Genomic DNA, 14,656 nt, shown 5'->3' on the forward strand with positions numbered 1-14,656 from the left:
GGCCGTAACCGCCCCGCACCCACCCTCCTGTCATCAAGGAAGGCGGCCACAGGAACAGGCACCCCGCTGCTTAGCATCCTGTTTGAGACAAACCCTTTTGGATGAGAGTGCCGATCAGCGCCTCCATGTAGAGTCACAACCCCTGGAAATCATCTACGACGCTGTGAGTGGTGTGTGTCAGTGTGCATGTATGAGCATGACAAAACATGGAAGGGTACATGTCATATTTTTTCTTTGTGTGTGTTTTGTCCCTGTAGGTAACAGTGAACAGCATGTCAGCGTTCTTCATGCCCCCTGAAGACCTGCAGCTGGACGAGCTAACCAATGCTACGCTGATGAAACTGGAGCAGTTTAGAGACCGACATCGACTGGTCAGTCACACATCTATACATGTATATGATATATCAGGGATAGATTTCTAGCCTGGTTCCAGCCCTCCAAAGCACCAGTGTAACGTTGGTCATTCCTTGGTTTCACTTGTAATTCACTGTGGATATTCTGGCATTTTGATTGGGTTATTCAATATGTGGGCAGGGCCTTGATGATAACCTAATCAAACAGCGCAAAGGAAGAAACTCCAGAATGAACAATTGTAGATGAAGATGTAAACAACAATCCTGCAATAGAAGCCACAATTAAAAAGCTAAATCTATCTGCTCTAAAAGCCGAGCAGTATACACTTTCAGGAAAAGGATGCTTTTGGTATCTTGCCAACAGACTTTGGTAAAAGCTAATCTAGTTCAAGTTCAGGTTTATTTATATAGCGCTTTAAAAAACAAAACTAGTTTGTTCCAAAGTGCTTTACAGAGATTGGTTATAAAAGACAAGAATAAAAATCCAAGGAATAAAACAAGAAAAGAATAAAAATGCAAGAAGAATAAAAACACATAAGATTTTCAGACCCAGATTTTTCAGGGAGACTATTCCACAGTTTAGGAGCTGCTATGGAAAAGGCCCTGTCACCAGTTTTCTTTAGCCGAGACCGTGGAGGTCCACCGACAAAGGTCTGCTAGCCATCCCACTAGTGCATGAAGACATGGGTAGAGAAAGGCCTACTGTTCTGGCCGTGTCTCCCTGGAAGCACTCACTACTAACAAACACATTCATCACATTGCACATTTCTTGTCAGCACACACAAATGCATTTTCTCTTACAAGCCAGCTCTCAGTCACTGAATCGGTCAGACTTTGGTGTTGGTATTGATTTACTGGGAGTGTTTGCTGAAATTGCAAGCTCTTTTTCCACAATACCCTGCTGCACACCGATGGTCTTACGCACATTCCACAGTTGATCAATATATCATGTTGTGGTTTAGTGATGCGCATTTAAAAGATTTTTCTGGTGATTAGTACAATAAACATTTGTTGATTGGATTTCATGAACATTCATATTGTGATTATATTGAGAGACACAATGTTTGCAATATAATAGTGATAGAATTTTAATCTTGCCCAGATGTTTTGAATATGCTGAGTGATCTAATATTTACTGACTACACACTGTAATGTTATTGTAACGGTGGTGTTGCTGGATGTTGTCATCAAAACACAGAAACCTCCGTAGCTGAATGTATTTGATCTGAAGGCTGTTTTTTTTTTGCTCTTGTTCAGCTTGTGGTTATTACGATGTTTTGTTTTTCAGGCCTGATGTATGTGATCGAGACACAGAAGGTTCTAGATCTGAACGTGAACCTGATGGCGTCCTACGTCATCGTTCCACAGACTGGCTTCTACGATGCCACTCAGAACATCATGCTGCTGGACCTGGGACACTTCAAGGTAAGAAAGGGTAAAGCTTTGACATGGGCCTGGAAATTTGAACCCCCCCACAAAAAATTTGGTTCAAATCCAAACTGAACCCCACTAAAAAGCCTTTATTGTCATGGCTTCAAACCAATGTTGTATTGTGTTGTCAGGTGTCCAGTCAGAGCAGGAAGAATCTGCCCCAGCTGTCCGTGGGCAGCAACATTAAAGACATCATTTCCAGAGCCTACGACATCTTTGACGTACAGCTGAGCAGCCTGCAGTTTCTTTATAGCAAACCAGGTACACACACACGAGAGCTCACACACATCATGCCTCTCACAATGTCTGCACAGACTATGCAGCACACTAGTGAATTTCCCCCCCCACATAAATACTAATTCAGAGCACTGAAATAAACTGAATTGCCATACAAAGGTTTGTATGTACACATATTCTGTAAAGTCTGCTTCTACTGGAAAGCCTGTTTGCTGCACCTTGTATAAATAGAGAAAATAACATAAGCAACTGAATACATTTTCTCACTGTTGCATTATCTGTTCATTATACCTGTTTATTAGACAGGTTTGCCTGGAAGTTTCACACTGGGGAAAATATTCAACCATCCATACACAACCTCACAACAGGAGTTATTTTTCTGTGTGTCTGTGTGTAGAATAAAAAGAAATGTCACTGTACATAAGCTGGTAACAGTGTTTTTGTCCTGTGTGTGATAGATGGGGACTGGAAGAAGGCCCGTAAGCAGAAACAGTCGTCGCTCCACATCCTGGAGCCAGTGGATGTGAAGGTGTTGTTCAGCAGGGCCATGGTCGTCACAGACTCCCGCATGGCAAAGTATGTTTGGGGTGTTTCCACCTACGTACATCCAAAACTGTTAATTAGACTTTTTGATCTGCACTGAATGTGCTTAGAATTTGTATAATTGAGTATTAGAGATGGGACGATCTGCTTGTCTCACGCACAATACGATTCGATATGCGATATGGGGTCCATGATTCGATACAACCACGATACGATGTAATAAATAAAAGTTCAATGACAACAAACTATGACTGTCCAGAATAAGGTTTATTTCTGAGCCACAAATCTTTCTAGCAATGGCATTGGCTTGCTAGAATGTAAACAACAATTTAAAAATATTCGGTAACACTTTATAATAACCATCATTAATAAATGGTAAATTGATAGTTAATTAAACTTTAGTTAATAGTTATTTTACTGTTAACAAACAATGAAATGATAATGTTTACTAATTATTAGTAATGCTATAATTTATGTTATTTTATCATTAGTTTGTGTAATATAAAATCATTTGTTTATAAATTATATATTGTATCATAGCTTTTTACCCTTTTTACCATCTCTTATCAGCTATGATACAATATATCATTTATAAACAAATGATTTTATATTACACAAACTAATGATAAAATAACATAAATTATAGCATTACTAATAATTAGTAAACATTATCATTTCATTGTTTGTTAACAGTAAAATAACTATTAACTAAAGTTTAATTAACTATCAATTTACCATTTATTAATGATGGTTATTATAAAGTGTTACCAAATATTCTATTAAAAATAATAGAATTTCCATGGAGAGCTTCTCATTTGTGATTACAACAGCAGAATAAAAAGGAGCGAATATCGTGATTCATTCTTCTGCCACGCGATATTTATTGACACATTTTTGTATCGTGATATATTGAATTTTGATATATTGTCCCATCCCTATTGAGTATAATTGATAGTCATTTTGAGAATGTAATCTGGTATGTAAATGGAACACACCCAGACACATGCACACACACACTTCTGTTGTAAGGACCAACAGTAAGGACGTTTGGCAGTCTTAACTTTAGAAGTGACCTTTTTAGGCTTAAGTTCAAGATCATAGGTTTATATGTGCATCTGTGTGTGTGTGTGTGTGTGTTTACGTGTTTGCATATGTGTTCCAGGTTTAAGATCTCTGGAGAGCTTCCTCTGCTCTCTCTTCGTATCTCTGATGATAAGGTCCGAGGTGTTCTGGCGCTGATAGAAAGCATCCCACTGCCTGAGAGCAGACCTGCCCCACGCAGCGCTGCCCCACACTCCACTCCAAAGGTAAGAACGACAGTGTTCCCCCGCAAAAAGTGTTTTTAATGTGTCTGTTTGGGAAATCTATACGTGGTGGGCCTTTCTGAAATTGGGGTGGGTCACTATAAAAAAAACAAAAACAAGCATTGTTACGCAAATACTCACCCACACCTACAAATTTATCACAAATCTATTTATTGACGATGTACTTTAAAGGTGCAGTATCACACCAGCTTCACATCAGTAAATAAAATCTTTGCTGACTGTGCCATATTTGAGTGACTAGTTTGAGTAGTCACTTGAAAATTTCTCTGTCAATTATGAACAATAAATATATCCCATTATGCCATATAGTACAAACATCTGTTGTAACTCTTAATAGAGGATGCAGGATGGAGTCTTAGGGACAGAGGAGAAGCAGTTCATAATAGAACAAATGAATATTGATTGATGATTAGAATGTAATTTGATAAAAAAAACAATTAAATGAATTCTGTTGGTGTGACATGGTTGGGTGTTATTTCCCCTTCAGCCAAAGCAGTCGTTCACCCCCCAGCTCACTCCCAGGAAACCTCCTAACGTAGCCGACCTGCGCTCCTCACTCATTTTCGACTCATGTGAGACCCTCAGCATCACCTCATTAGGTGAGACGTACACACACACACACACACACACACACACACACACACACACTCTGCACATAAATACATAATCTCTATCTCTTTCCTTCACTCTCTGCACCCCACATGTGCTCAAACACACACACACATTGTGCCAAATACCTGTATCTTTAACATTGTATGTGTCTGTGCCTGTGCGTGTCGGTGTCTGTCTTTTTTTCTGTGTGTGTGTGTGTGTGTGTGTGTGTGTGTGTGTGTTTCTCTGTGTGTCTGGCCACCCCCAGGTTCTGAGGAGGACTTGTTCTACGATGCTCCCAGCTCTCCCATCGGTGATCGGCCGTTCTTCTCGGACGATCCCGGCCCGCTGCAGCGCTCCGACTCGCTCAAGAGGAGAAGTCTGGTCAAGAAGGATCCTCAGAAGAACATGACCGACTTCCTCATGAAGTTTGAGATCAGTGAGGTACGGAACAGTCAAGAGGGGCTTTCCGTTGCTGACCCAAGCTAATACCCAAGTATCCCGTGCAGGATATTATTTAAATATATATTTTAAATAGGGATGGGATGATATATCGAAATTCAACGTATCGCAATACAAAAATGGGACAATACGTATCCACGTTGTACTCTATTCACTCTTACTCCTCCTCCTCCCCCGGTTTCTGCTCCCCCGTTTTGATTCTCGTCCTGTCCTTCCCCTTCTCCTCCTCTTCATCCTCTTCTGTCTGTCTAGTTGTCTGTGCAGCTGTGTCGTCTGTCTGGGGGTCAGGAGGTCACGGTGCTGCACTTGGACATCGAGGGTCTGGGCACGGAGCTGGAGCTACGCACCTTTGACATGACATCGTCCACCTTTCTTCGAGAGATCTGCCTCAAATGCCCAGAGTACAAGGGTCAGTAGATGCTCACAGAACTGTGGTTCACATCACTTTTAATTCATTTCAGGAGATGGATTTTCATCAAAATTCAAATCTTGACTAAACTTTTGTGAGGAGAAGATTGTCATTACTAACTTTTGAATAAGCAATTGAGAATTAGCCAATAGTATTGATTGCTGTTTTTAGTTCTTATGTTTTATTTGTTTCCCCCTTGTTGTCTGTGTAGATTCTGAAGAGAAAGAGGTTCATCTGATCACCACTCTAGACAACACAGAGGATGACAAGCTCACCCTGGAGTACACTAAGGTACTTGTGATACTGTACAATACATGGAAATAGGAGCCATTCAAATGCATTCCATTTCATAGTCTCAGTGAGCATTGTGTGTCTTTTCCAGGCTGATAAGAATGGTCCCGAGTTCAAGTCTCAACACAAAAATACAGAGCAGCTCATCAAGGTGAGGAAATCGCTCAGTAATTAATCAGAATTGGTCAAGTAATAAGATTTAGATGCTCTTATGTTTTTCTTTTTAACTATGTCAGGTATAGTAAAGAAAAATGAGGGCTTGTTCTTTATCACTTTCACTTTCTTTATCACTCTGTCCTGTATTCTTATATATAACTGATGATAACAGTGAAACTTCGATATTTGAAAACCAAACTTAACTTTATCTTTATCAATTCATTTCTCCACAGTGTGAACTTTGTGATTCTCTTAAATTAATAATAAAAATAACAATAAGACAAATTGTACTGTAGCATTTTTCAAAACACAGTCACAAAGCACTTTACGAGGTAGATGCCATTCTTTCTGCTCTTCTCTATTGTGCCTCACTCGGTATGAAAAAATGAGTCTTGGTATCCTTTAGTGTTTTAACTTAATATTCCCCATCAGGTGAACTTCTCATCCCTGGATATTCATCTCCACACGGAGGCTCTCCTCAACGCCATGAACTTTCTCAACAGCCTCGTCCCTCCATCCACCAAGAAGGAGGGAGGGCAGGAGGAGCTTCCCACCATCCAAGAGGAGGACGAGGGAGAGGGAGAGGGGGAGGAGGAGAAGAAGGAGGAGTCTACTGTGGCCAAGAAACGTAAGTAACTAATAGTATTGTTATACCCTGTTGTTAACTCACATTTTTTAACCTCATTGTTATACTAGTAAGATCAATGGAAAGCTAATAGAAATGTTTTGATGTTTCATAAAATGGTTTTGATGTGTTTTGTGCAGTGTCAAAGGATATATCAAATTAGGTTGATCAATAATTATAAACCCTATCAATGCTGAGCTATTTCTCTAACCCTTCATCCCCATAATCTCTTCCCGGTCTTTTTCACCTTCACCTTTTTCATCTCTTCACTTGTTCTCTTTCTTCTCTTTCTTTTCACCTTTTCACCCCAGCTTCTAAGAAATCAAAGTTTGAAGACGTGGTGAATCTGCACATCAGAGCTGATCTCAACTGTCTGAAGGTTTTCATCCGAGGACAGAAAGCCAGGATCTCAGAGATCAGTATTGAAGGTACAGAAGCCTCCCCCTCTGCCATGTGGTCTGCCTTATTTGGGTTTCTCGTAATTGAGGGAAAAGATTATCTGGATTATTGTAAACAGGATTTGGCATTTATATCCACCACCACCAGTACTTGAGTATCCACCAAAATTGTGTAAGTGCAATCAATTAATTATCAGCAGCACACTGATTGTAAGCTGCGTGCCGGAATCATCACATTTCATAAGCCCTAAATTTGTTTGTGTGTGTTTGCGTGTGTTTGTGTGACCAACAGTAATTCATGTATCCACCCTGTTTTTGTCCCAGTTACCAATTCTCATCAAATCCTCAAGGCAGTATTGCCTACCTCGGTTGCCTCAAAACATTGTGTAATGTACAATGGTCTTAAGGTGCAACAATTTGCATCAAGTTTCTTATTTTTGAATTGCTCCACAATGCGTTGCACATGTCAAGTATGCCATCTAGTGGAAAATACAAATATATGCTTTATCAGAAGAGAGAGAATTTATGTGAGTTATGAGTTTTAAGATTTCCAACCAACAAATGTTGTGATGTTGTAACTGTCCAGGTCTGGTTTCTGAGGTTCTGATGAGGAAGAAGGAGATGGAGGTTCTGGCCAACCTGAGGAACATCATCATCCTGGACTGTGACAAAGAGGCCCTGTACAAGCAGGTATGTTCAGCAATTGCAATGCAGTTTTCCTCTTACTTGTCCCTTTGTTCTGAAAATAATTATATTCTATCCCCTTAGCATTCCTTAGCATTGTATTTTTTTTTTTTTATCCCTTGCACTATTTTTTACTAGTTGTGATTTTATGAATGTTGACTTATTCTACTGTTGCACTTAGCACAAGTTGTTCTGGATAAGAATATTAGCTTCATTCCTACATTCTAAGTTTTAAATTGTTAAAAAAAACTAATAGTATAGACCCATGTATCACGATACATGGGTCACGATTGTGTCACGATACATATTGCGATACATTGCAATGCTCTACATAATTTACTGAAAATGAAAAAATAGAGCTGAAAATACAAGTTGCTGTGTACCACCTGGGTAGTCTAATAGGTACATCACATTATATTGATAACTCAGCGGACAAATTGAGTCAAAAGTATTTAATTCAAAGGGATTTGAGGGAAATTTAAGGACATTTTAAATCAGTTTAAAACAACAATAATAATAATAAAAAAATTTTAATGTATCAATACGAGGGGCTGGAAAATCGATACAGTATCATGGAAAAAAATATTGCAATACTCAGCTGTATCGATTTTTTTGCACAGCCCTATTTGGCATATAGTACTCAAGAATATACAATAATATTGATTATGTTCTTTATTTATATAGCACTTTTAAAAACTGTTACAAACTGGTTGATATTTAATAAACATCACATGATTGATGATGCCATGTCAATATATCAAAAGTTCTATAGTAGACTTCCTAGGTGTAGCAGCCGATTGACCATTCAGTTATAGCTCTATCCATTCTAATTCTGTTCCTGCTGTATTGTCTCTCATTTTCCAGGCAGTGTCCATAGCGGATAAGGAGGTGTTTGCCTTCCGCATGGTGAACTATACAGATGCAACAGAAGGAGATGCGTATCTGGACATGTGTAAAGTAGACACCTCTGTCACACTGACTGTAGGATGCATCCAAGTCATCTTCCTCAACAAGTTTGTCTCCTCCATACTGGTAAGAATCTACGCACACATCCACACCATAACTAAAGAGTTTATAAGCGGGTCTTATGTCATTCAGTTTGCCTATGCGGGTGTTCGTTGTAGGACCCAACAGATGTATCTGAACCAGTATTATCAGGCAGGATTGGCTTTTCAAGTTCTGATAAAATCAATACTCACAAAATTGAGTTTTGGCAAATTACATATGATAATTTTATAGATATTTACATGTTCTATATGTTACAGCATTGAAAGAAAATAGCAAAAAAAAACAATATGTGTCCCACACCGGGAATACCGTTATTTTGTATTTTGTAAAATAAAAGCACATATTCAGAGCTTCTATGTTCAAGTTTAGGCTACAAAATGATAAATGGACATACTAACAACATACTGATTGCTAAATCTGATCATTAATATGACAGATTAGGATGAATAGGATTAATTATTTGTCTTTACCTAGTGACAGCAACGTGTCCAGTACAATCCAATGGGAGCCTAAAGAAGGGCAATATGCCAGAATCTGCACTGCACTCACATTAACTCTCTGAGTGTTGAGCAGTGTTATAAATTGCTGATTAAAAAGTGTTACCATTTACAAATGCCGTTAATGTGAATTTGGAGAGGAATTTAAAGTTTCACTTTCATTGTAGTGACGCTGACAATATGATGATAGGGCTTAGACCCTCTAGTGGCGACAGGCGGTATAACCGGTATAGCCGGTGTTGAGGAGGGAAACAACACTGGTGTCAAAATGGCACAACCGTGACAACTCTAGTCGATACATGTTCAAACTTTCATTCTCAACTTCAGTATGTTGCCATTTTGAAACAAAATCATCTCTGTAACATCTCCTACATGTTTCTTTTCCCATTTCTTCTTCCTCATCCCTGATTCAACTCCCATTCCTTCCCTTCCTACGCTCTTTTACTGGCCTTTTTTTCATCAGGCGTTCATCAATAACTTCCAGGCGGCTAAAGAGGCCCTGGCTGAGGCGACAGTCCAGGCTGCAGAAAAGGCGGCCACAGGTGTGATGGAGCTGGCGGAGCGCAGCACGCGGATCGCTCTGGAGGTCCACTTCAACGCACCTGTCATCTTCCTCCCCCAATCCTCCTCTTCCACCAATGTCATTGTAGCCGATCTGGGTCTGCTGTCCGTCAAGAACCATTTCGTCAAGGAGCCGTCCAAAACCCACGTTAAGATCCCGCCCGTTGTGGATATTATGACAGTGGGACTGAGCGAGCTCAAGATGTATAGGTGAGAGTGAAGCTGTCTTTAAAGTCCCCATGAAATTAACTTTTACTTCCTGGAAAGCACAGTATCTTTAATGGTGACCTCATGCTGCTCTAGTAGGAGTACATATACATTTCTAACCAATAAAACCATCAGATTTTTGAACAATCCCGCCTTTCCACTCCTCCCATCAAATAAAACTGCCTTTCTCTCGCTGACTCATATTATCATACTCATAGTAAAGATGCCACTTCATGGGGTCTTTAAGATTAAATGTTTACTTCCTGAAAGAAAATGTTGTTGCTAAGCAGTAAAAGCCAATAATTCGTTTTGAATTACAGTATTTTGACATCTGTTGTGTTGTGCTTGCTTCCAGAACGACGTACGAGGCGGGTCGGTTTCAGGGAGAGACCCAGCTGTTGAAGCCGGTCAACCTGGACTTGTCCATCCAGAGAAACCTTTCCTCCACCTGGTACCACAGCATACCTGACATAGAGATCACTGCTCATCTCAAGCCCATGAATGTAAGTAGGGGATTGGTGGTGTGTGGGGTCGTGTGGTAGCATGAGAATTACTCGCCAACTGTATGTCTGGGTGGCAGGGTGTTTGTGCTTTGTGCATATATTGCCAGGTAGTTTTTATTCTAGCTGTGTAATCAGGGACCATTTAGACCTGGGATGACTGAATACAATCAAATACCTTACAGAATAGAAAAGCAGCAGTACTCTGGGCCATTAAGACCGCACTTTATGACCATGGGATTAGGATATCGACTCCCCTACTGTTTGCTGATTCATACTAAACATGAGTGTTACACTTTGACAAAATCAAAGCATGGTATGATGTACTCGCAACAAAACACAGTAACATCAGGACTGTGAAAGAGCCTTGCGTCATCAGTGTTTTCCATGCATATTATTGCATATTAATAAGGAGATGTGCAGAGTTTCTCAATGTACTCCCCATGTACACTGCCCCACAGGTAAACACATTTACTGATTAATATAAATAGTGTTTTGTCATATTTACTATAATGTCTGCATGTAAATTTGGCTCAGAGTTGGTTTCTATCTGCCTGATTGTCTATGCTGACAACTGATCTAGGGAATAAATGTAAATCAAGAAATGCCTTCCCGAGTATAGTACAGTTCAAACGCGTGTCTGTTCCCGACAGCTGATCCTGAGCCAGGATGACATGACGGTGGTCCTGAGGACTCTGAGTGAGAACTTGTCAGAGACGTCTGATGCCGTCCCCCTCCCAGCTCCTCCTCCCACCGCTGACCCCTCCTCCGACACCTCATCCAACAAAGAGTCCCAGGGCTCCGGAGCCACAGGACCAACCAGCAGTAAGGGGGCTGGATTTGTGTGTATGCATGTGTGTGCTTGTGTGTGTGTGTGTGTGTGTGTGTGTCTTTGGAGTTGTGATTGTGTTTGTCTGTGTGTGTGTATGGGCCTACTTTGTGAGTTTTAGACATAAGAACTTTATAGGGAAATTAGTAAGCTTTTGTCAGTCCTTTGTAGTCCTTTACCTTTGTGAAGACATAACTCAATGTCATCTCAAGGATTTAAATATTCTGATGTGTGCTGTGTGTGCGCTGTGATAACTCTAACTGTAATTGTAGGTAACACAGTGGTGACAGCTGCTGTTGTGGAGACCCAGAAGAGCAGCAAGCTGAAGAACACGCTCAAGTTAGACTTCAAGTTTGACTCCATGACGTTGGTCCTGTATAGCCCCAATGGGATTGAGGTAGCTTACACACACACACACACACCCACACAAACACACAAGTATGCACACACAGGCAGGTGTGTTGCTCCTGAGGATGACTTTATTACTAATACACAAGTCATTCTGACGCTGACTTAACGCCACTGTTACGCTCCTTTCCTTACACACCTGAAACCATATGCAACCAATATGTCTAGAGCTCTCATTATTTTTTGATGTGAAAGAAGAAATCTGCATACTAATAAAGACCAAAGACATCAAGTAGGGTATGAATTGTTGAAGAAGTTGAAGCATGATCAAATCACGTACAGTCAAAATACATGTAATGCCTCAGTCAAAATACATGGAAAGGGGAAAAGTCCACTGCTCAATTTTCCACCATACTGATGGGAAGGACAAAGAGGCCAAGGTTCAGATTCAGAATAAAGTTATGAGCAAGGAAAGGCACGCTCAAAATCCTCAGTGTGCACATTGAATAGGCAAAAACTGAATAGGAACAGCTCAAAAAAACAGACTCACATAACTTCCGCAGTCTGAATCAGGCCCCATGTGTTGTGATCCAGGTGCAGCTGCTGGACTCTCGTGACGAGCAGCTGAAGCTGGCAGAGTTCACCCTGGGCACCATCTCCACCTCCGTCCACATGTTCTCTGACAGCTCCATGAAGGCCTCAGTGCGACTGGCTGACTGCCTGCTGGACGACAAGAGGCCCAGGGTCAAGATGGTCACCCCGAGGTACCAGGGACACATTTGTCAATACAGACACACACCTCGCTGTATAAATTCTCACACATTTAAACATAGGTCTGTCTACATAGGCACACACTCCCAAGCACACACAGACACATGCACTTGTGTACACGTTGCCTATCAAAACACACAAAACACACAAATTACAATATTCACTTAAATTTATAAATACACTACCAGTCAGACGTTTGGACACACCTGACTGAATGTACTTTGTTTTTCATTATCTTAAAGCCATTTTGATCTAAAGGCTTACGCTTAAATGCTTGAAATTTGTTTCTTAGACAAATATAAATAGTGAAGTTGATGCCTATCTATGAATTTCTTTCGAAAGCCTTTGCCTGTCCATTAAGGCAAAGGACAGCTACTTTAAAGAATCTAAAATATAAGATAGTTTTGTTTTAGATCATTTGTTTAACACTTTTTTGGTCACTGCATAATTCCATTTGTGTCATTTCATTGTTTTGATGTCTTTACTGTTATTCTAAAATGTGGAAAATAGTAAAAATAAAGAAAAATGCAGTGTGTCCAAACTTTTGACTCAAATTACAATATATGCCAGCTTCAATGATGACACGTCAACTCCATCTACCCCCACTGAAAAGACAGATAGTGGAAAAGAAATTGGGCTCATCAGTGTCACACAGTAACACATAATGGTCATATCTGAGAATATAATGGTGTACAGATTAAATTTTATCTCTCTGGAAGAGTGTGTGAATGGTGATTGCACTTACAGATGTGGGGTGCTTTCAAACAAGGTTTAATTATCTGTCTCTCTGTCGATCTCTGCTTTTTTACATCTCTCTCTCTCTCTCTCTCTCTCTCTCTCTCTCTCTCTCTCTCTCTCTCTCTCCCTCTCCCCCTCTCTCCCTACCCCAACCCACCCATTTCCCCCCCCAGGATGATGGCGATGCGTCCCGGTGCTGAGCAGAACATGATGGTGGAGGTGAACTACCATCAGGGCCGTGACGGCACCACTCTGGGCACGGTGGTGCAGGATGTGTACCTGTGCGCCAGCATGGAGTTCCTGCTCACTGTAGCGGACATCTTCCTCAAGGCCTCCCAGCAGGGTTTCGCTCCAGTACCACAACCCAAGACCAGTAGCGGAGGGGGGGATAAAAAGAGTGCTGCCTCTGCTTCTGCATCTAAAGAGTCCAGTGGGTTGACAGTTCCAGTTTCAATTTAGTTAGCTGCCATTCTTATCCAAAGTGACTTTCAGTTGAACAAGAGAAAAACAAGTTCTCTAATTCCCTAACCCTAACCCTGAAAAGCAAATGGAAGAGACAACAATAAAATTCTCTATGAAAGGATAGAATTTCTTTTTCTTTTTTTTTCATTTGAAGAGATGCATCATGAGTTTGAAAGTTTACTTTAACTTTCAGAATGAATCCAAATTAAATCAGTTCAGTATTGAGTGAAGCTGTTTGTCTACAGGGAGATTTGTAGGGTATATATATGTGCATAAATAAATAAATATGTTGCATAAAGACATTATATGTACTCTGTACCCATCTTAGGACTTATGTTATACCGTCTCAACCATTCTGTTACTTTCTGCTATAAAGGAAGCAGTCTAAGGAAGCAGACATGCCAAAAATATATACATATATTTTTTACAAGATGTACCTGTACTTGCGTATTTCTATATTTGCATCTCTTCCATCCTCCCAGCTAACCTAAGCTCACATGTTTTCCTCTGATACTCTTTGCTGCTCTCAGCTGCAACTGCAGCGGCGGTGTCGAAGATGGAGATGAACGTTCTTGTGCGGAACCCGGAGATCGTGTTTGTGGCGGATCTGACGCGCGCCGACGCCCCGGCACTGGTGATGACCACGCAGTGTGAGCTGGTGATGAAGAGTGACGCCGAGGGATCGCTGATGACCGCCGTCATCAAGGACCTCAAGGTTAATCTTTTGCACTGTAATGTAATAAAAGCTCTTTAGAGTACTAAAGAGTAGATAAATTAACATCTGACAGCATCTGAGAATAACCTCCAGTGTAGAAAGTTTAAAAGATAATAATAATCTGTTTGATTCCTACTGTTGCTGCAGGTGGTGGCGTGTCCCTTCCTGAGGGAGAAGAGGAGACACAATGTGACCACAGTGCTGCAGCCCTGTCAGGTGTTCTTCCAGAGCACCCAGTCCCCCACCTCCCCTCAGGCGATGGAGGTCTGCATCAACGCTCTCACACTGAAGGTAGGTCTTTTATTACTATTACTCATTCTGTGTCCAGTCAGTCAATCGAGGAAGTTTGAATTCCTTCAAATTCAAATATTGAAAAGCATTTGCCAGGATAAGATTATTCCATCCAGTATCTAAACAAATGATTGAGAATGAATGCCTTGTTGTTAGTAAATGAAGATGAATTGACTCAGTTGATCCCAGCCTTGATTACTACTGCTCAGTATTCAATAATAATC

The 14,656-nt window shown here is 40.7% G+C and overlaps 1 protein-coding gene across 1 annotated transcript in view; it reads left to right on the forward strand.

The window, feature by feature from the left end:
• Positions 1-14,656, forward strand: part of vps13a (vacuolar protein sorting 13 homolog A) — a 53,964-nt gene that overhangs the window by 11,784 nt on the left and 27,524 nt on the right. Inside the window, 25 exon segments of the mRNA XM_071529484.1 lie at positions 2-96; positions 98-163; positions 258-357; positions 360-371; positions 1,642-1,778; positions 1,916-2,045; positions 2,480-2,597; positions 3,727-3,883; positions 4,386-4,461; positions 4,749-4,924; positions 5,195-5,351; positions 5,563-5,642; positions 5,734-5,793; positions 6,231-6,416; positions 6,743-6,851; positions 7,408-7,511; positions 8,370-8,537; positions 9,474-9,781; positions 10,134-10,281; positions 10,932-11,083; positions 11,378-11,504; positions 12,050-12,219; positions 13,138-13,337; positions 13,957-14,141; positions 14,289-14,432. Of these exon segments, the coding sequence (XP_071385585.1) occupies positions 2-96; positions 98-163; positions 258-357; positions 360-371; positions 1,642-1,778; positions 1,916-2,045; positions 2,480-2,597; positions 3,727-3,883; positions 4,386-4,461; positions 4,749-4,924; positions 5,195-5,351; positions 5,563-5,642; positions 5,734-5,793; positions 6,231-6,416; positions 6,743-6,851; positions 7,408-7,511; positions 8,370-8,537; positions 9,474-9,781; positions 10,134-10,281; positions 10,932-11,083; positions 11,378-11,504; positions 12,050-12,219; positions 13,138-13,337; positions 13,957-14,141; positions 14,289-14,432 (3,365 nt within the window).

Source organism: Centroberyx affinis, unplaced genomic scaffold (genome assembly GCF_046629955.1).
Source record: "Centroberyx affinis isolate AG114_WGS23_722 - 3 ecotype Tasmania unplaced genomic scaffold, CSIRO-AGI_Caff_v1 ptg001793l_1, whole genome shotgun sequence".
NCBI classification, from domain to species: Eukaryota; Metazoa; Chordata; class Actinopteri; order Beryciformes; family Berycidae; genus Centroberyx; species Centroberyx affinis.